General features: G+C 39.2%; 1 protein-coding gene across 1 annotated transcript in view; it reads right to left on the reverse strand.

Annotated features, from left to right (window-relative positions):
- TRPM3 (transient receptor potential cation channel subfamily M member 3) overlaps positions 1–23387 on the reverse strand; it is a gene marked incomplete at its 5' end in the record, with an annotated part of 209193 nt that overhangs the window by 116192 nt on the left and 69614 nt on the right. Inside the window, one exon of the mRNA XM_021708256.1 lies at positions 23140–23212. Within this exon, the coding sequence (XP_021563931.1) occupies positions 23140–23212 (73 nt within the window). The remainder of the gene's footprint in view (positions 1–23139; positions 23213–23387) is intronic.

Consider the following 23387-nt stretch of genomic DNA (forward strand, 5'->3'; position numbering starts at 1 on the left):
TCTGATTCAGTAGCTTTAGGGTAGGACTGAGATTATGCCTTCCTACCTGCATGCCTTCCTTGTTAGAGTCTTACTCTGTTGCCCAGGTTGGAATGCAGTGGCATGCTCATGGCCACTACAGCCTCGACCTACAGGGCTCAGGTGATCCTTCCACCTCAGCCTCCCAAGTAGCTGGAAGTACAAACATGCGCCACCAAGCTTGGCTAATTTTTCTTGATTTATTGTAGAGACAAGGTCTCACCGAGTTGCCCAGGCTGGTATTGGACACCTGGACTCAGGCCATCCTCTCACTTTGGCCTCCCAAAGTGATGGGATTACAAACGTGAGCCACAAGACCCGACATTTTTTTTTTTCCTCTTTTTTTGAGTTGGGAACCTTACTCTATTACCCAGGCTAGAGGACAGTGGCACAATTATGGATCATGGCAGCCTTCATCTCCTGGGCTCAGGCAATTCTCCTGCCTCAGCCTCTTGAGTAACTGGGTCTACAGGTATGTGCCACCATGCTCGATTAATGAGGTCTTGCTATGTTGTCTAGGCTGGTCTCAAACTCCTGAACATTAGTAATCTTCCCGCTTAGGCCTCCCTGGGATTATAGGTGTCCCCCTCTGCATCTAGCTTAGCTCCCAGGTGACGCTGCTGCTGCTGGCTTGGAACTGTCCTTGAGTAACAAGGCCCTAGAGAGCTGTGGTGCCATGTGCCCCTCACAGGTTGAAGGGCATTTTTGATTCCGGTATCCATACATTGATGGGTTTAGTATAAACTAAATACTTGGAGTAAATTCATTAGTATTTGGAATGATGATTATTAATTCAGTTTTCGCATGGAATTTTCCACTAAAAATTATTTATCTCCTCAGATGACAACAGGGACTGTGCACTCATCCCAGGGCAACCGGCATACACAAGTGCTAAATAGAAATGTGTCAAAATGTACTGTCATCAGCTTGGAGAGGAAAAAAGTGCAGCCTCATTGGGACTGCATTTGGAAGGGAGCACTTCACACGTTGCTTTTCTTTCTTTAGCTGGTCTATTGGTTGGTGTTGACTTGCAGAGGTGGATGAATCATTCCCTTTGCCATTTGTATGTCACAAATTTGTATGTCACCCAAGTCAATATTAGCAGCATGAACCTGAACAAGAACACAGCAGGAGGCAGTCACTGAGGTCAAGGTGAGCTACGGGCCTGAAGGTAATTAGGCAAGTGTCAAGTGAAAACATGAAGCCAATGAATCTTGACTTTTCAAAAATTGAAAATACATCACTCAAGAATGGCCCTGGGTGACAGTTTGGATCAGTGGTTCTCAATCAAAGTGACCAATTCCTTGATTTGCCCAGTCAAGTTACAGTCTTAGCAATGACATTCCTACATTCTGGGAGATGCCTGGACCCTGAACAAACTTGGGTGGCTGGTTAACCAGTTTTCAACTGTAGCTGTACACTGGAACTGCTTGAAAGCTTTACATGTACTCATGCCTGGGTTGCACCTCCAAAATTCTGGTTTAATTGGTCCTGGGCATTTTAAAAGCTTCCCAGGTGATTCTGAAGTGAACATAAGATTAAGAACTTCTAGTGTAGATAATATATGTTCATTCATCTGTTTACTCATTCATTTATTTATGCATTTCAAGATACTTGATTTTGACCAGGGGTAGGGGCTCAAGCCTGCAATCTTAGCAATTTGGGAGGTAGAGGTACGAAGACTGCTTGAGTTCAGGAGTTTAACGCCAGCCTGAGCAACACAGCAAGACCCTCATCTCTATTAAAAATAACAATAACATAGGAAAAGATATTGATTTCATGCCTTTTCATGTGGCAGGCATTATGACAGTATGAGGGCAAACACAAATAAAATGGAGTCTTTTGTCTTGAGAGTTTACAATCTAGAGGAAGAGAGTCTGTAATGAAATATACCATCTTATTCAATAATTCATGTATCTGCTCAATAGAAAGCTATGAAATGTCTTCTGTTTCAGGAACTGTTTTGACATGGACTATCTAGTGTTGAGCAAGATAACTAAGGTCACCCTCTTCACAGAGCTTACATCCTACTGGTGATGGAGCAGTATTGAGAAAGTAAACTAGTAAACAGTGTACTTTCAGACTGCATAAGCGCTATGAAGGAGCAGTGCCCTTTCCAGAGTTTGTGGGATCTGTGTCTATATAAACAAATCAATGTGACAGTACTATTCTGGCTACCCAATCTTGTACATTCACCATGACAGAAATGTGCCAGCCATCTGGAGCAACTGGTTGGCCAGGATGCTCTGCCCCTTGAAAAGAGGCCTGAACCGCATAGGCACAAATATGGGAGTTCTTTGGGACATCTGATTGATCCCATGTGGGAAACAGAAGACTGGAAAATGCCCTGAAGTATTGAAATGGGTCTGGAGTTCATGCAGGTCCTGGTTTGGGATCAGGGCACCCACCCCACATGGCACTGCAGCCCTGGCTGGTTCCTTATCTAAGGTGAGCTCTTCAAAGCACCAGTCTAAGGGTAGTAATAACAATAACCAGGGTGGGGGAGAACTGCTCTGTAAGAATGTACGGAAAGCCATTGCCTTGCTAAGCTATGGTGTGACTTAGAGCTATTATCAGGCCATGTTTTCTGGCTTTGGCCCCCTCCCCTACCTTGGGGAGGTGAATCTCCCCTTTGTTTCTCTCTCTCTCCCTCTCTCTCTAATTTATTTTCTACATAAACTATATTTTCTATTCTAAAAAAAAAAGAATGTACGGAAAAGAGGCCTGAGTATAACACTTGAACTGACACCTAAATAATTAGAAAGAGCCAACATGTGACGAACTGGGGAAAAGTATTCCAAGAAAAGGAAACATCAAGTGCAAAGGCCCTGGTGTGAAAATGAATACAAGTACAACACATTAAAAATGATAACTTTTCTCTTCTTTTCCTTCAGGAGGTCATGGAAGATTTAAGTGCATAAATAATGACCACATGGCAAGTGAGTTGATGTACTTCACTTGTATAGCTACAGCTGGTGGCAGAATCCAACACTTATTTTAGTCTGCGCATGGCCCACCCATTATTTTATTTACCACTTCCATCCATGTCCCTTTTTTTAATGGTGAGTTGTGTAATTATTTCATTATATGTTATAATAATAATAGAATAAAGTGCACAATAAATATTATACCTTTGAAAAAAAAAATGACCACATGAGTTTTAAGGTATTAAGTTAACTAGACAAATGAAATGAAGAAACACATTCTAACAAAAAGAACAGTATATTCAAAGATTGGGGGAGTTAAATAGCACAGGGTATTTGAGACATTCATGGGAAGACAGTGGACCTATATTTTGGGGGGCGTGGTATGAATTAGAAGCAGAGAGGTGAAGCGAATATTGGAGGATTTGTAAATGACGTGCAAGTTTCCCTTTTATCCTGAGGGCATGGGAAATCAGTGGAGGATTTTGCCTTATGAACAAGGCAGTCAGATTTGTGTCTTAGAAAAAGCCCTTTGGCAGCACAGGGTGGAGGATGAACCGGAGAGGCGGTGAACTGGAAGGAGGAAGGGTGGTTAGGAAAGGGTTGCAATATTCTAAAAAAGGATAAGGGAATCTGAAGAAGAAGATGTGATGTAGGAATGTTTAGAAAGCAAAATCGACAGCCTTAGATAACAGGTTTAAGGTGGGGAGAAAGGGAAGTCAAAGGTAGTCTCTTAATCTGTAAATTGGAAATTCAGGCACATAATGACCAACTGAGATTAGTATCGCAAGATAAAAACAAGTTTTTTGAGAAGCAAAAGTTTATTCCTGAATTTATGGAGCTTGTGGGGCTAATCCAGATGGTGATGACCAGAGGCCATTGGTTATTGAGGGCTGGAGCAGAGGTGCAGTTGGCCTGGAGATAGAGTTTTGGATGAGTTTAGCATGAAGGTGACAAGAAGAAGCGGGCGAAGGATGGGTAATTGAATAAAACTAATATTTTAGAGGTGTGAAAGTAAAATAAATTGCTAGAAAGGGACCAAAAGAAACAAAGAGATAGGAAGAGAACTCAGAGATCATGGTGTCTAAACTAGGGGAAGAGATATGTTTCAAGAAGCAAGGATGGTCAAAAAGGGCAAAGTTTACAAAGAAGGCAAATACAAAAGACTGGTTTTCTTCCTTTACAACTTTACTCATTTCCTGGCACCAGCTTATGTATGTTTATTTTATTTTTTCCCTCACTAGAGTGTAAACCTCAGGAGCTTAAGGATTTAGTTTACTCTGTCCACTTTGGTATTTGTGTATTTGAGAACAGTATTTGGCTCATAATAGATGTTGTATCTTAGTCGATTAGAGCTGCTACAACAAAATGCCATTGAGTGTGTAGCTTATACATAAAAGAAACTTATTTCTCACAGTTCTGGATGCTGGGAAGTCCAAGATCAAGGTGAGGGCAGGTTCAATATCAGATGAGGGCTCTTCTTTCTGCTACATAGCTGGTGTCTTACTGCCTGTCCTCATTTGATGGAAGGGGCAAGAAGCATATCTTGGGTCTCTTGTATAAGGCACTGATCTCATTCATGAGGGTGCAATCCTATGACTTAATTACCTCCCCAATGGCCCCTTCTCCTAATACCATCATCTTGGGGGTTGATAACTCAATATATGTATTTTAGGGGGAAACACACGTTCAGACAATAGCAAGGTGTTCAATAAACATTGTTGACTGGATGAATGAACCTAAAAGTGTGATTTGGATTTGACAATTAAGAAAGTAGAATTAGCCGGGCTCGGTGGCTCAGCCTGTAATCCCGCGCCTTTGGGAGGCTGAGGTGAGTGGATTGCCTGAGCCCGCAGGTTCGAGATCCGCCTGGGCAGCGAGACCTCATCTCTACAATAAATCAAAAAATCAGTTGGGTGTGGCAGCGCATGCCTGTAATTCCGGCTACTTGGAAGGCTGAGGCGGAAGGATCGCCGGAGCCCAGCAGGTCGAGGCTGCGGTGGCCGGGAGCGGCCACTGCACTCCAGTCTGGGCGACAGAGTGAGACTCCAACTCAAAAAACTAAAACTAAAACAAAACCGAAAAGCTTCCACCCCTTCCTCCCACATATCTCCTACATATACAAATATATTTCCTAGTTTCACCAAAAATGGAATTTGTTTCTTTGTCCTTCCCTTTTCATTACTAGCTCCCAAGCTTTCTAGAAGAAGAAGAGAATGATGAATGAGTTCATAGATTGGAAGTGCTTAAGAATTTTATAGGTAGAAGAGTGTCTTGATCAGAGATTTTCTTTTCTTTTTATTTTTTTTAATGATAAAGATGTGGGGTACCATTCAGGGTGAGGTATACAAACGTTGATTATGCAGGTACCCTTGTTGAGGAGGTGTGCCCCTCCCTCCCCTGGCAGTTTCCTATTACTCCCAAATGCTTTCTTATAGTATTATAATTGTTCAAGTTCTGCTTATGAGTGGGAACATATGGTACTCTGTTCTTTGTTTCTGTGATAGAGCACTGAGTATGATGGACTCCAAATCCATCCCAGTTGCTGCGAAGTCCATATGTTTGTCCTTCTTTATGGCTGCATAATATTCCATTGTGTATATGTACCATAATTTTTTTATCCAGTCCAGCTTCGATGGGCAACATGGTTGGTTCCACGTTTTTGCCATCGTGAATAGAGCTGCAGCAAACATACGTGTGCAGGTATCTTTTTTGTAGAATGATTTGAGTTTCTCCGGGTATATTCCCAGTAGGGGAATTGCTGGGTCAGATGGAAGGTCAATTTCTAGTTCTTTCAGAAATCGTCACACTGTCTTCCAAAAAGGTTGTGCCAGTTTGCATTCCCACCAGCAGTGTATAGTGTTTCTTTTTCTCCATATCCTCACCAGTATCTCTTGTTGTTTGTTTATTAATCATGGCCATTCTTACTGGGGTTAGGTGGTGTCTCAATGTGGTTTTGATTTGCATTTCTCTGATGATGAGTAAGGCTGAGCACTTCTTCATGTGTCTGTTGGCTGCCCATACATCTTCTCTTGAGAAGTGTCTATTCATGTCTTTGCCCACTTTGTACAGGGACTATTTGTTTTTTTCCTTTTGGCGCATTTGAGTTCCTTGTATTGATCAGAGATTTTCATTAGTAGTATTTCTCTAATTGAAGTATTGAGGATGGATAGGCATGTGCTCAATAAGAAACAGAAAGATTCCTTAAGAGTTGTAAAAAAACTGACCCCAAATCCTAAAGGCATAATGATTGGTGCTGAGTAAAGAGGGAAAAGAAGGCATAGACATGACAGATATTGTGGAGGCAAAAATGCTCAGAATTAGCAAGAATTTTCTTGGATAAAGGGAGGAAAAATTTGATGGTGGCTTTGAGCCTAAATAAGGAGATGGTGTCTATATGAACAGATGTGAAGAAATCAGGTAGAAATCAGCTTTTGGGAGGAAAAATTATTTTTTTGATCATTTATTTTTTATGATTCAATTTGATTGAATTTGTGGTGCCTATTGACATCCACAGGAGTTGCCTAGTAGAAAATCAGACAAGGGGGCAGGGAGAGAAGTCAGGGTCAGAGGCAAATCTGGAGGTTGTTCATGTAGAGATTTGAAGTCACAGTACTTTATACATTTGACAGGAGGTGAGGAAATCAGAAGGTCTAACAAAGGAGACAAAAATGTGGTCAGAAAGGCAGAAGACTCAGGATTTCAGATACAAAATAAAGGTAAAAATAAATGTAATTATCATCATACAGTGAGAGCCAGTTACATCCTAGGCATATTATACATATTATCTCATTTAGTATGCACAAAAAGTCTGTACAGTGAGTATCTTTATTCCCACTTTACTGATTGGAAAATAGGTGGAGTAACTCATAGACCAGGCTTTAAACTGAGGACTTCCCTCAAAGTAGAAAAGAGTTGTAGTAGGAAGTGGATAAAGCCAACACTGTCCAAGTTGCTGAGAGGTTTAGGAAGATGATTATTAGGGTTGGAAGACCCTTTGGGATCTTCAGGAGTATGGAAGGCTGTGTGAGTAAAAACTAGTAGGATCTGGGTGGAAGAGTTTGCAGGGCGAGTCAAGGATTTGAAATGGTGGGAGAGAGAAAGATTTTAGGAAGACAGATGACCGTTTAGAGTGTGATGGTTAAAAGGAAGAAAGTTAGATGCTACCTTGAGAGGCTTGGTGGAGAGAAACCAGGGTCTCCTAAGGTGATGATAGGAGCCCTGATTGTATTTGTATTTGTAGAAGGGAGAGGGAGACATTGAAAGTATAAAAGGAAAGAACAAGTAAATGATGGATGAGATCCTGAGGATGGGAGGCCAGAGAGAAGTTTGTTTCAGCTAGAAGAGAGGGCTTCAGAGAGAGGAGGAAAAGCAAAGAGGGTGAGAAAAGAAACTAATATTCATGAGTGGAAAAGAATGATAGGAAGAGAGCTTAGATGAGCCTGAGTATTTAAGTAGTGAAAGGTAATATGGAATGGGGACTTTTGAGAGGATAGTGGGACACAGGAAATATGTCAAAGGATAAGACTTGAGGAATGAGAGGGCTGCAGACAAGAATCAGGGCCCACTTAAGCTATGACTTCACAAATATGTCATGATACCATTGCATACATGTTGCAAGAAATACTTATTTGGGGACTTGAGCATCAGTGTTTGTGGAATTTAAAAAATACATCCTGAGAATTACTGAACACTTCAGTGAGTTGTAAATGGAGGCTGTGGACCCATTTTCGGAGAGTTGCTAAATAAAAGTAAAAATAGTCAGCTGTCTCATTTGACAGGGATAGTTTAAGTATGGTCCTGCTTGATGGACCGGGGTAAGGGAGGAGCTGACCTTGCAATGTTCATAGTAGTGCCATGATTCTGTGATATATAGGTTAATGTCACCCATCCCTATAACAACATTGAGGTATACTTCTTCTTGTTGAGATCTTCGGACTTTTTTTGATCTTATCTAGAAAAATCTTGTCTGGATTAAATATTCTTCCTAGGGATTTTATTCACTTCCATCAATTTACTTTACTTATAAATGTTGCAACTAAATGCAATAGGGGCTCAGTCAATGAAAATTCATCCATCCTTTCATGAAAAGACATAAGATTCTCTACCTAGCTGAAGAGCATTAGGGTGGAAGGAATCTAGCAAAGGCCCCATCATGTGACTTGGGTTGCTAAGATACACCTTCAATTATCTCCCAGAGTGGTGATACTGTCTACCCTGGTGAACCTCTCTTAGGAATGTGGAGAAAAACCAAATTAAAGGCTTGAAACATACACTTAAAAAAAGAGATGAGGTCTGTGTATAATTTATTCTTTGCTTTATTTTCTTGCCCTGAATGATAACTATTTCCTCTTGGTAAAAAATAACTTTAGTTGAATCTCAGGAGAAGTTGAAAAGAAATCAGAAAAAAACTGAATTAACTCTAGCTGAAGAAATTCCTATTTGGCTTGTAAGAGACAAAACAGGCAGGCAGCTGAGAGAAGTGAAGCTCTTTGAGGGAACATGGAGTTTTCTTTCTTGGCTTATCTTTAGTAAATAAGAAAGAAAATAGCAACTAACATTTTTAACTGTTTTTTAAACGTTAATGAATTGAATTCTTACAACAATCTAGAAGACATCAGTGTTCCCATTTTACAGATGAGGAAACCGAGGCACAGAACTGACGCGTCCAAGTTCAAGTAGCTAAGAAGGGCCAGAGATGAGATTCACACCCAGGTGTTTGGATTTCAGAGCTGAAATTTTACTGGGTCTCTGGGGTCAGGAAAGGAGAATAGAGGCAGCCGTTAGGGAAGAGAGTTGAATTCCCAGCTGGTTTCATTTACTCAACAAATTTTATTGAACTCCAATTCTTGGCCAGTCTTTATTGTAGGCACTGCGGAAATAGGAAACAGGACTGAAGCAAAGTTTCTACCTTCAGGGGTAAATGTGTGTGTGTGTGTGTGTGTGTGTGTGTGTGTGTGTGTGTGTGTGTGCACTCTCTCTCTATAAATGGGGCAGGGGAGAGAAGAGGGGAGAAGAGAGTTTTGTGTGATTTTTTTTTTCCTACTGAGTTCTACTTTGGGTTCTACTAATGAGTCTCTGTTTTGGATAGAGTTCTTTGAAGGTTACCTGATAATCTATGCTAACTTTTGAAGTGACTCAGAAATGAACTCAGTACAATTCATTTCTGTTTCCTTTGGAACAGCAAATATTGGTTCTAAATTGGACTCCATCATACCCACTGGCCCCATGCATCCCAGTCATTCCACCTTGATTACCAACTCTCCCTGATAATCATGAATAAGAGCACTCCACTTTATTTATTTATTTATTTTTGAGTTGGTATCTCACTCCATCACCCAGGCTGGAGTGCAGTGGCTCGCTCACGGCTACCCCAGTGTCGACCTGCTGGGCTCTGGTGATCCTTCCACCTCGGCCTTCCAAGTAGCCGGAACTACAGGTGCATGCCACTACACCCAGTTAATTTTTGATTTATTGTAGGCACAACGGCTTACCAAGTTGCTCGGGCTGGTCTTGAACCGCAGGTTCAGGCAATCCACTAGCCTTGGCCTCCCAAAGTACTGGGATTATAGGCTGAGCCACCTAGCCCTGTTGAACTCTCCACTTTAAACAATCAAATTGTAAAAATGAATACCTACAAATCAGTAACTTAGGTGACATTTATTTTTAAAAGGGATTATTTTGCAAAAGTATTTATAGCTCTTAGTTAGGAATTTGCATGAGCATGTAAAATATCATGCAGTTAAAAGATATAGTCTACACATTTTAAGGAAGTTATTGATTAGATAAAGTGCTGTATACCCGTATGGGCAAAACGAACCCAGTTTGGACATTGCTACATCCTGTTCATTTGGAGGCTCTGATTTTCAGTATTAACAAGATTTTTAAAAAGTAAATTTCTCTAAGAATTAATTGGCATATTTTTAAATTCATAATTCACCAGACTGTTTGCTAGATATGATAGGCTTGGATTTGCAAGTGGCCTTCTAAAGGCATTCTGAACTGTAACAGTGCATTTGAAATGCTGCCTCCAAAATAACACTTCTTCTGAACCTAGGAATCTCTTTCATTTGAGTTTCTTGGTATTTTGTTTGCATTTTGTATTATGATCTGTACTTCCACCATACGTTAAGACTGTAGTACTTAAGATGAAACCTTGTACAGAATAAGTGTGCCCAGGATAAGGTAATTTACACCCGATAGTAGGACTGATACACACTGGCTTCTTGGGGACCTGAGTGACAGCAGCCATGTGGCAGCTGCCTGGCTCAATTCTGGTCCTTGTCAAGCTACCCTTTACTGGATGGCAGGTGAGTGGCAAGTGAAAACATGGGCCATAACAACTTCTTTGGGTGATAGAGAAAGAGCAACTGATTTTATTTGTTACCTGTGAGGGCTTGAGAAAATTACTTAACCTCTCCAAGACTTAGTTTCTTCATATATAAAATGATGTCAATAATATTGTCCTTAAAAGATTGCTTTGAAGATTAAATAGGAGAATGGATGAAAAAAGATGTTTTGTTATTTTTTAAAGCACTGTACAACCATTTTTCGTGTTTTACTTATTCCAGCAATAAACTTACCAGGTAAATAATCATAATTTAATAAATTTAGCAGATTAATAATGCCATTGCCATGCAGGTACTCCAAATTATTACAGGTATTTTGGTTTTCACTGTGGTCGATGTGAATGTTCAGGTGTTACTGAATTTTCATAAAACGATACTTACTATATAGTGAATCAATAATTTTCAGAATAAAGTACAGATAGTCCTTAAATTTCCCAGGGCTTGTACACATATCAACATTGCCAGAGGGTATCAGAAGTAGTTCTCTGATGGAACTCAGCTTTTCTGCAGGTGGTTATAGCCCTGGAGCAAAGAACACTATACTCTCGTTTTCTAAGGGGAGACAGGAGTCCAAGCCCCATACTCTCACTTACTGCCTACATGAAAGGAGCTGAATAAGTCACTCTTACTGTGAACTGGCACCAGAACTCTCCTTAAGAAGGGGCTGTCTTTGTAAAAATACATTGCCAAGTTGCTTAGGGTAGATGAATCTTGAGGGCAGGGGCCAAATTCAGAGAACAGGGATGAGCTGCTCTCTCTATAAAGAGAAGAGGATTGTGTTTCACTCCTAAAGGGAAGCAAATAATTGGAGAGGGAGTGGTGATGGTGGGGCTGTGGGATAGTATGACACTGGAGAAGTCACTAGAGAAGTGTCCTTGGAAAGTTCCCCGTGTGAATAGCCAAAGGACGTCAACATTGGAGATGCCTGCTGTTCAGTTAAAAGTTGTTTGCATTCTTGGATGGACTTAGAGTCTATAATACTGAGTGATCTATCACAGAAACAAAGAAATGAGTATCACATGTCTCACTCATAAATGGACCTTAAACAATTATTGTAATACTATAGGAAAAAGATTGGCAGTAGTGGGAAACTGCCTGGGGCGGGGGGATGGCAGTAGTGGAAAACTGCCGGTGGTGGTGGGGGGGTTCACCTCATCAAGGGTACCTACCTAATGAACATTTGTATACCTAACCCTGAATTGTACCCCACATCTTTAAAATAAAATTTTTAAAAAAAGTTGTTTACTTTATTGAGAAATAAACCTTTCTTCTATTCCTCTATTTTTTTTTTGAGTTGGAGTCTCACTCTGTTGCCCAGGGTGGAGTGCAGTGATGCAATCACAGCTCATTGCAGTCTCTATCTCCTGGGTTTAGGTAATCCTTCTGCCTCTGCTTCCTGAGACTAGGAGGCTTTCTGGGACTAGGGTGCATGCCAGCACACCAGGCTAAGTAAAAAAAAAAAAATTTTTTTTTTGAGTCAGAGTCTCACTCTGTCGCCCAGGCTGGGGTGCAGTGGCACGCTCACAGCCACCCCAGCATCGACCTGCTAGACTCTGGTGGTCCTTCTGCCTCTGCCTTCCAAGTAGCTGGAACTACAGGCATGCGCCACCATGCCCAGCTAATTTTTTGATATGTTGTAGAGACGAGGTCTCACCAAGTTGCCCAGGCTGGTCTCAAACCCCTGGGCTCAGGCAATCCTCTCACCTTGGCCTCACAAAGGGCTGAGATTACAGGCTTGAACCACCATGCCCAGCTTTTTAATTTTTTTGTAGAGACAAGCTCTCACTATGTTTCCTAGGCTGGTCTCAAACTCTTGGGCTCAAGCAATCCTCCCATCTTGGCCTTCCAAATTGCTGGGATTACAGGTATGAGCCACTGCACCTGGCCCCTCTCTACATTTTTACAGAAGTCTACTGTGTTTATTAAATGCCTTGTATAAATAAATTTTGTATTTTCTTTTTGCAACTTTGGAAGGGCTAAGTTTTATGTTTTTACTTCTATGATAAGAAAAAGAAATATCACAAGTGGAATCAGGAAACTGAAGGCAGGAGTGACCAAGAGAAATTAGTCTTTCAGGAATTTGTGAAAATCCTGAGGATGACATAGGGATTTCTGTGGATTATTGACTTGAGAGCTTAGTGCTTACCTTCATGACATTTCAAGGGGTAAGAAGGCCCTAGTTTAAGTCTGGATTTTTAAAATGCGACTTTGGCTAATGAATGATTGGGCCGGGACCCAAATTCACTTCTATCAATATATGGTATTTATTGAATTTCTACCATGTGTCAGGTGTTTTGCTGGTCACTAACCCTTTTCCTCCAGAAACTTTCTATTTGGAAGGTGGAGCTTGTAACCAGAGTGATCATACCTCCCAGTTTTATGGGACATTTTGGTTTATTCTAGTTGTTCTGGCACAACAATTAATACTGCCTGCCCACTTATGCCCAAGAAAGTGCCAATTTGTAGATAAATAATCTAACCATTCCAAAGAATTGTTGTAAAAATTAGATGATAAAAACGTTTTGCGAATTATAAAGCAATGTACAACAGGGATGAAGAGATTTAAATTCCTTTATTGCATTCTCCTGTTGGAGGCAAACAAAAATGTCTGCAATTGCTAGCTACTTTAGTTTCTGTTATTGACCTGAGATCTATTTGAATTTACATGAAAATAAACTTGCAAGAAAATTAATTTCATCTTAAGGCAGATTAGCATATACTTAACCATTTTCTAGATTAAACTCTATTCTGTGGTCTGTTCTGGATTCTCACATGTATGAGAGAGGTTTTCTTTTTTTTTTCCTTAAAATTTATGGATCCTTTCAAATTTAACATTTTATAATTCTGATGGATTTTAGACATGGGGAATATCCCAGTGCCCTAGGAAGTTTTCAAACTTGTTTTATAAAGAAAGGGGGAATGAAACTAACATGTGTTAAGAATTGACCATAAAGAAGGCAGAGTATCTACCCTTAAAGAGCTTCCAGCATAATCATCGCATGTGTCCCTTATGTCAACCCTCATGAGAGGTTTGATTTTTCTTTTCCATGGGGAAGAGAACTGAGACACACCAAGGTTAAATAATGTGGTTAATAGTCCACAGCTAGTTAAGAGCTAGAATTTAAACCTATATCTAATCTGATCCCAAAGCCTGTTGTCTGAATTCATAAGTTATATTGAATTCATAAGTTATACTGAGTTCAAGTTAAGTGCCAGGCTCTGTGTATATGTGTACATTATGGTGAGTAAAACAGATGTGGTCCCTCATTTCTAGCTAGGTATCTTTATCATTATCATGAATCAGGTCAGCATTTATTAAATACATGTTCCCAAGCATTCTGTTAAGTGCTTTACATGACAAAGTACTTTACTTTGTATTGATATACTGGTATTATTGATTAAAATTATTATGACTGTATATTATAATGATGATGATAATGCTTATTATTTCTATTTTATAGATTAGGAGACTGAGACTCAACGAGGTCAAATAATTCGTCCAGCCGGGCTCCATGGCTCAGCCTGTAATCCCAGTGCTTTGGGAGGCTGAGGTGAGTGGATTGCTTGAGCCCATGGGTTCGAGACCCACCTGGGCAACTTGGCGAGACCTCACCTCTACAATAAATCAAAAACTAGCCGGGCGTGGCAGCACATGCCTGTAGTTCCAGCTACTTGAAAGGCTGAGGCAGAAGGATTGCCAGATCCCAGCAGATTGAGACTGCGGTGACCGGGAGCGTGCCACTGCACTCCAGTCTGGGTGACAGAGTGAGACTCCAACTCAAAAAAAGAGAGAGAGAAAAAAAATAATTCGGGAGCAGGAATGTTTTGACTATGGTTGCCATTCTCACTATGACAAAGCCCTTAAGCTCTGTGGTTTCACTGTGGTAAGTACCATGTTGAGGGACTAGGGGTGGTAGTGGGGGCTGGGGGTGGCAGAAGCCAAGTAGGGAAATCTTGGGGTGATTTGACTTTTATAGAATCATTTTTTAAAAATAAGGAATAGAAAAAAAGTGGTAAGAAGGCAATCTCTGAAAATTTTTGGCAGAAATAACGAAGTACTGATCATTAAAATAAAAAGAAAAGAGATAGTGGTGATTAAAATAGTAAATAACCAGTATGTAGTAAATTATAACAAGTGATATATTTAAGTCTACCTGAAGTAAACTTTATGAGTATAATTAGGGTGACTGTCTGAATCCTGACTAGTATTCATTTGACCTAATTCCTGTTTTTTGTCTACTGAATAAAGAATTTATTCCTGGAACATGGATTTTTGAGGTACTTGCATTTGAGGCAAATCTGACACATGTTGACCCTCAGTACTTCTTTTAACACAGCTCTGGAGACACAGAGTTTCTTTTAGCTGCTTTTGGTCTTACCAGCATCCTTTCTTTTCCCCTTTTTCTGGCTATAGAACCTGTTTTTGTTGGGAACCCATAACTGTGACCTGGATGGAACTGATCCCATCTCAGATTTCACAGTTATGAAGATATTCCCAACTCCCTTGCCACAGGATGGATTCAGTGATGGACACTGATACAAAGTAAAAAAATTCAAGTCTTCCTTGGGTCCTTTCTACTGTCATTATCAGGAGAGATGTTTCTGTTTAATTGGAGTTTTCTCTGCTGGTTGAGTGTGAGCCTAATACTGTTGGTAACTGCTTTGCCCAACCCATGTAAAGAATAATCTCCAAGAGACAGAGGACAGAGACTGATGACATCATTTGAACCCTAGATGCCACTTTGCCAAAATTCAGTTTACCCTTAGACTTTGGTCATGTGAACCTGCAAATTGATTTTATTTATTTTTGCTTGAGATTGTTTAATTGAGTTTCTGTCACTTGTAACTAAAAATTTCCTAGTTGCAAGGGTATTCCACTGATGATTCAAATCCTGAAAGATGAAACAGATGTCAGATCACACTTGTTCTTGCCATAACATTAGGTTAGATTGTGGTCATCTTAGTTTCCTTACTAAAATATTGGGCTTTTATTTCCTACTTCTCCTCCAAGTTCTGGTGAATTCAGATTTATATTCATGTCTTTGAAGTTGCTAGTTGTACTTTTGTGCAGACAGTGATGCTGGGGGTCTTCTGTTCCACTGTTTTGCTGATGTTACTCTTCCTCACTAAAGTATTATGTGACCAGAAGAGGATAAGAAAGACATCAGGGCAGTTGGTAAGTGCCCAGAGAGTTTTAGGGAAGTAGACATCCAGACTGTTAGTTACTCAAGATCCCTGGAGTCCCAGGGGCAAATGCCTGACATCTCTGTGGCATTGTAAAGTCAGGGAATCTTGGATTCCTCAAAACCTCACAAATGTAATATAAAGAAAACGAAGTAAATGTGAAGAGACCTGGATTTCAGGTTTGGCTCTGCCACTGACTTACCAAATGATCTTGAATGTCTTTTAGACTCTTTGGCCTCAATTTCCTAGTCTGTAAAATGCATGAGGATTTCAAGGTGACAGAGGGTTTCGTGGCTTGCAGGTGGCTCTGAGATGAGGTAGTAACAAGGGTCAGGTGGCAGACATTGGTTTTGGGGGGCCGTGCCTGGACTCCAACTTCTGGTGACTGATTTGCTCTGTGTCATCTAAATGCACGAATTGAATAGAGAGGTAAAATGGACCACCAGAAAACAAGTGCATTTGGGGAAACTTGATCTACAAGTCAACGGAAAAATGAAGTGTTCTGAAATAGAGAAAAGTTTAATAAATTCTTTTGGAAAGACTTGACATTATAAGCCTCACCTAGTGAGTTTAGTCCCTAACTGAAATATTTCACCATTTACTTAAAGTTTACTTCAGCACAATAATGCCCCCAGATGCCTTTATGTCTAAAATGGATGGAAAAATGTCTCACATTTTGACTTTGTAGGTCTCTTTTGAACAAAATATTTCATCTACTTCCATTTGTACAGTATTTAAGAACTACAGTAACTTTGCATCTCATATAAATGATACAAATATCAACATTAATGTCTCTGTTTTTGGTCTTGTTAAGGATATCTAAATAGTGCCAGGTTAAGAAAATAATAACATTAAAAAGAAAGCAATCATGCATATGGTTTATTAGACTGCTTATTCACAGGAAATAGGGGCAGCAAATATTGTACACATAATTAGAAATAATTTTTTATTTTCAAAGCAGGGCCATAGCAAATTCCCATAAAACCCATTCATGAATCATCAGAGTTTAAGCAAGGTAACTTCTCAGTAAACATTCCAGGATAAGTTAGTTGTTTATGAGATCTAGCTGATGCATGGCTTCATTGGACCTAAGCTACCTCAGAGTGTATGCCAAAAGTTTTGTTTTACTAGGGTTTGATTAAGCTATTTTTTAAAAATAAGAAAGTTAGATAGCAAGACCAATTGCCCTGATATCAGTGCCAGTTTGTGATAATAACTCTGCATTTTCTTGTTAATAGAGTTGGGAGGCAGATATTCAGAAGTCATTTCAAAACATTAATATCTATTCGTTTTTTAAAAAGACTTTATCCATCTGTATTGCAAGTTTAGATGTTTTCCCCTGAAGATACAATTTTAGAGAAAGATGGGTAAGAATCCTTTTCATTGTTTTGTGCTATCGAATCTAATCAAAAGCACACTTTAAAAAATCTAAGGTCATATGAAATACATTGACTATTCTTTTTGCATTTCAATTTTTTTTTTTTTTGAGTTGGAGTCTCACTCTGTCGCCCAGACTGGAGTGCAGTGGCTGCTCCCGGCCACCACAGCCTCGACCTGCTGGGTTCCGGCGATCCTTCCGCCTCAGCCTTCCAAGTAGCCGGAATTACAGGCATGTGCTACCATGCCCGGCTGATTTTTTGATTTATTGTAGAGATGAGGTCTTGCTGCCCAGGCGGGTCTCGAACCCGCGGGCTCAGGCAATCCACTCACCTCAGCCTCCCAAAGGCATGGGATTACAGGTTGAGGCACCGAGCCCGGCATTGCATTTCAATTTTTATTTCAAACTTTCTTTTCACACTTTGAACAAATTAAAAAATGATATCATAGAAGTTGTCCACCTGAGTATCTATAAGTAATTAATATGTTGATTAATTATTGATAGCATTAATTATGTCTGAGGAACAGAAACCGCATAAAATAAAATAATAGGAACTAGAGAATTATCTCTGAAATAGTTGTATAAGTCCATAGAGAAATACGATTTCAGTCAAATTGTTTTCCTTTTAGTTCCATATTCACATATCTCTGGCTTAGATTCCCTGGTGATATTCTAGTCATTTCTTAGATCAACAGTGATCAGCTATTATTCATACCCATGAAATTGATATAGATATTTTATATAGATATTGCCTGTTCCTGTCATAGTCCTTTGAATATATATGTATTTGACCTTCATAATTCATTTCATAAATTGCTATCTCCTTTTCTGTCTTTTTGACATGAAAGAATCATGGAGGTTTTAGATTACAGTATGTCTCCTGCTCAGATTCATAATATATGATGACATATCTTTCTTATTATTCCCTTAACATTTTTTTCAAAAAACCAAGGTCCATACTCTATTTAAATTTTCTTAGTTTTAACCTAGCATCTCCTTTTTTCTGCTCCAGGATCCCATTCAGGTAACCACATTACATTTAGTTGCCGTGCCTCCTGAGGCTCCTATAGGCTGTGATAATTTCTCAGACTTGCCTTCTTTTTGATGAGCTTAACGTATTTGAGGAGGAACATATTGGATTTGTTTGTTTGTTTTCTCTTTTAATTTTTATTTTGAAATTATGGGGTACAATTCAGGGTTAGGTATACAAGTGTTCATTGTGCGAGTACCCTTATTGATGAGGTGTGCCCCCCCTTCCCCAGGTGGATATCGACTACCGTCAATCCCAACTATCCCCCGCCCGTCCCCACAGTTTCCCGCTACTTTCAATTCCTTTCCTACAGTAATACGGTAGTTGTTCAAGGTCCACTTATGAGTGAGAACATTTTTGTACTCCCTTTTAGCTCTTTTAAGATTCACACCTCATCTCCATCACCCCCTGCCACCCCTGAGGCAAACTATAGAAACTGGAATCCCTCTTTCCCAAGGTGGGTCATAGAAAACAGAGCCTTTTTTTTCCTCAAAGCCAGTCACAAAACCTCAAAATATTACTCTAACTTCCATGCTCTCCCGTTCCCTGGCCTTCCATTGTAACAGCTGGTCATAAAGAAATTAAGATCCTCATTGTCTTTTAAGATGCTTTCCAGAAAAGGAAGTAATCAATAAAGGTTACTTTCTCCCCATGCTTCAGATGGACTTCTTTACCAACGAAGATTAAACCCAAAGCAAAAGAATTTCTTATTTATGGAGGACAGCAGTCATCACATATTACACCTCAGTGCATGTACATGAATGAGCAAATATATTTACGTGAAATTCAAGGTCTTCAAGAAAAGATGAAAATAAGTGGGGGTAATTTTATTCACAGAAAGGATCCAGGGACCACTTATAACAAGTTCATCTGCTGTGAGTAGATGTTTTCTGGTTTCACTGAGCCTGGAGCAAGAGGTTTATGCTGCAGTGTGAGAGATGCAGACAAGATGAGGCTACAGAGAGAGCAGGTTGATGAGCCCAGAGCAATCTATTAAGGTAAGTCTGGGGACTTCTCCAGTAGAAAGTCTTCTCTGGTTGCTAAGATTAAGGCAAAACTGGCTGAGGGGAGGAGGCAGATAGAATAAATAGGGAGCTGCCTAGAGTCTTGAGTTACTCTTTCCACAGAACCTCTTGAGGTGTCTGAGGTCCAGAAGGATTAATGGTGTTGGAGCTCAGAAAACAATACCACAAACCGAAGCCTTCAGAGGCAGCTTCAGAAGCAAAGTTTGTCTCTGACCTTCTCCTGTCTTTCTGCCTCTCACCCCTCGTCTCCATCATCCCCTGCACCCCACCCCGCCACCCCTGAGGCAAACTATAGAAACTGGAGTCCTTCTTTCCCAAGGTGGGTCATAGAAAACAGAGCCTTTTTTTTCTCAAAGCCAGCCACAAAACCTCAAAATATTACTCTAACCGCCATGCTCTCCCATTCCCTGGCCTTCCATTGTAACAGCTGGTTATAAAGAAATTAAGATCCTCATTCCAGAGGGGCCCTACCCCCTATCCAGGAGCAAGAAATACTGTATACAGAGACCAAGAAGAATCTGAACAGACAGGCCTTGCTGTGTTTCCACTCAGTCTATTAGCATTCGATTATACCATTTTGTTCAATTGTTTCTACACAGTTGTCCATTCTTCATTTTTATGGAACATAAGCATAAAAATAAATAGCTTTCCCGGTGTTTTTAGGTTTTCATTCAGAAGGCTCTTGTGTCAGGTAAAACTAAGATCAAATACATTTGTTATACTCTTGTCTTGTTTATCTGTCTTTGTTTCAGGGTGTCAGCTGTAACCCTTATGATGGAAAAGGAATCACACCTTTTCTTCCTCTATAATGGTGTCAAACCTCCTCTGAGTATAGTAGCCTGATTTAGCAAATGACTCCCAGTTAAGTTTGAGTTTTGGGCAAATCACAGAATTATTTGTTTATCCCCAAGTTCACAGTTAACTGGACATCCTGTATGTTGGGCTCCCTATGTGTGTGGTGGAGTGGGGGAGGGCTAGTGGAGGAGGAGTGCACGGTCTCTGACCTCAGACCACCACTCTCAGGGAGCAGCCCCCTAAATGTGAAGGACAAATGTGACATCACTCATTCTCAAAAGCTACTCCAGGTCACCATTTGAAGCTATAGGTCTCTTACAACTCTGAAACAATGTTCTTTTTGTCTCTTTCTTTCTTCATTTTTGAACACACCTAATAAGTCTGTATAAAATAAACAGTACCCTCCGATGTATACTATGCTGATTCTGAAGAAAATCAAACCCAATGGGATCAGGAACAATGAAGAGCAAAAAGATGTTTTTCTCATGGTCATCTGCTTTCCTGTGTGGGTTTTTTTTGCCTCTGGATTTATGGACTGGTGGTTAGATACCCAGCTCCCTCCTCCTAACTTCTGGTTTTCTCAGAATAAAAACTGGACTGTTCAGATTCTCTGTGCATTAGATAATTGAAATCTGAATATAATTATCACAATTAAGTATTACATCATGCTACATGCCCAAGCATAATTTTAAAATAACACATAGGAAGACATTTAACAAACTCAAGAGTTTGAAGCTGATATACGTATACTCTTGGCCTCCAAAGAAGTCTGCAAAAGTATTATGCTTGATACCCTTCACAAATCAACTGGGTCAACATCCGAGAGCATTTAAAAGCCTTCACAAAATAGAGTTGACACAACATAATCTTTTAATGGCATAAATTCCCATTAGCATCAACTGCTGCATAAATAATGTTCATGATAGTGATTAGAAATGTTAATTTCTTAGAGCAATCATAATTTTCTTTAATCTTCTATGCCAGTGTTTTTTAACTGCAGGTTACGACCCATTAGTGGGTTGTGAAATCAATTTAGTGGGATATAATCATCATTAAAAAGAATAGAATAGATTAGAATAGAAAATATCCAATTTCACTGCATATTGTCAATGTAAATATTATTTCATGTACTTTAATTTTAATTTTCTAAATACATGTGTGTAACTATTTGGTTATAATATAAAATATATTTCATATGGTGTGTCATGCTCAAAAAGTTGTAAAATAACTATTAAATAATACAACGAATAAATTCTAAGACTGATTCAAAGATGAAACTCAATTTAAAGTCCCACAAATTGGTGAAGAGGAAGAAAATATTTTCAAGAGAAGGCATTATAATGGCTAATATGTCTTTACCAATAGCTGGACCACTTCTCCAATTGCTATGAGTTTTGTTTAAGGTCATAAATGTGGTGTTTCATTCTTATTATTCTTATACATAAGTAACAGCTATGGGATCAGACTGCTTCTACCATTTACTAGCCAACATATCTTGGGCATGGTACGGCATTTCTCTGTGCCTCATTTTTCTTATCTGTAAAATGGGGTTTGCAAAAATTGGGAATTGAACTGTGGTACAGAATACATAAATGCATCTACCACCAACCCAAATAGCAAGTCCTCAAAAAATGTTAGTTGCCAAATTATTACTTTTAAAAAATCTTTATACAGTTATTTGGCTTAAACTTTTATTTTTGTCTCTGATAAACGCAGAGTGGGAGCCACCATATGCTTTGTTGTTCACTCAACCCATTCACGGTCCCTCTTGGTTCCTTGATTCTTTTGCCCAGTATTTGTATTTTTTTTTTCTCCTGTTCATTAGCATGAAATACTTTTGAGCAGAGGTTCTTAACATGGGACATACAATATACTTCATGAGATTATAAACCTCCTGAAATGTCATCTGGATTTTGAATAAATGTGCATATATACATTTGGGGAGAGAATCAACAATAGTATTGTCAAAGGGGTCACATGTGGTATAGTGAAGACTTAGATATAAGTCCTGGCTTACTAGCTAGCACTGCAGCCATCAGCAAGCTACTTAACCTCGTATAGCTTCGTTTACCCTATGGGTAAAATAGGGATGAAAAATAGCTCCTGCATCATATAGTTATCATAGTAATTAATGTTTACAGTATTGTAAAAGAGCTTAGCACAAGGGCTGCGACGAGATGGGTCCTCAAGAAAATATTAACAGTGGAAGGGGAAGGTAAACTGGAAAATAGGATGAAAGAGTTGCTATTCTGAGTTTTAATTTTGCAATGCTGAATCTATCACTGAATCATTGAGTCATCCATTCATTCCTTCATTTATTTAACAAAAATCGTTTGCATGCTTCCATGTGTTAAGGATTGTGTGAGGTGCTAAGAATGAACAAGACACATCCTCTGCCCTCACAGAATTTATAATATAGGGAGCCTAGAAACAGGTAGTGGCCAACCATGAGATAATGCTACAGCAGGCAAACAAATTATAGAGCTAAGGGAGAACATAAGAGACATGGCTAACCCAGAACCATAGATATCTAGGCTTGTGGTTTTGTTTTGTCTTATACTTCCAGTTTGAATTTCAGTACTAAGTAGGAGCAACTTCCTTTCATTGATTTTAACACTAAAAATGATGTCAAATGCAAGATCTTAGGCACATTAAGGATGGGATTTGATCTGCTTTAGCCTGAAGAAGACTGCTCTTGAATATGACCCCAAGGATGAGGACATATAGTGAGACCTCTTTGCAATATTGGGACTAGAGATTAGGATAAATACTCACTTTAAAAATAAAACAACCCAGAGTATTTCCATTTTTTCCTTGACTTCTAGGAAGCTTAGAGTTAAATTGAATGGTCAGTGATAGCAATGTACAATAGCCTACTTTTTTTGGTTTATTTCTTTCTCCCTTTCTCTCAGTGGTTTTTGATTTTCTATTTTTAATGTATTATTGTGTATGTATATAATATATGTGTGTACACATCTTATAAGTCTGTACAATATAAATATTATCCTCTAGTGTATAATATGCAGATCCTGAAGAAAATATATGTGTGTATATATGTGTACACAACCTCCCACACATGCCATATTAAATGGCTTCTGAAAGTAGAGTAATTACTATTAAATAACCTCAGATAACTCTGTGTTTTGCATATTATTTCAGCCTTTTTATTTATCTATGTTTATAATTCAATGGATATGACTTGAATTGCAGTGTATGTAGTATATTTACATCTTATAACCTTGAGTCACACTATTACATTTCTATTCTGGGAGAATTAATAGCAGTAACAGTGTTTTACAGGAGAGGTCCTTATGTTTTCAATAATTTAATATATCATAGTATCATTTAGGATTATAGCCACTATCAGGAGTCATAGGTTGCTGTGTTAATTCATTTAAATTATTTTTTCACTCTCTGTACACAGAAACTCTTTTACCTTTCAGTAAAGCTGTCAGGATAGCTAAATCAATGTCCTGGTGTCCTTCTGATCCCATCCGAAATACCGTAATCTGCAATTTGAGACAAGACGACCATTAGCAGTGCATTTTCCGCCCCCCGAAGAGAAATTAAATCAATGAGACCAGATCTAATCAGAGACTATCTTAATATCTATGTAGAAGATTCTTAACCACAGGGCAAGCATACATAACAATAATCCAATGAGAGGGCTCTTTAGTTCATTAA

This window comes from Carlito syrichta, unplaced genomic scaffold (genome assembly GCF_000164805.1).
Source record: "Carlito syrichta isolate Samal-C Ts95f unplaced genomic scaffold, Tarsius_syrichta-2.0.1 Scaffold135656, whole genome shotgun sequence".
Classification (NCBI taxonomy): Eukaryota; Metazoa; Chordata; class Mammalia; order Primates; family Tarsiidae; genus Carlito; species Carlito syrichta.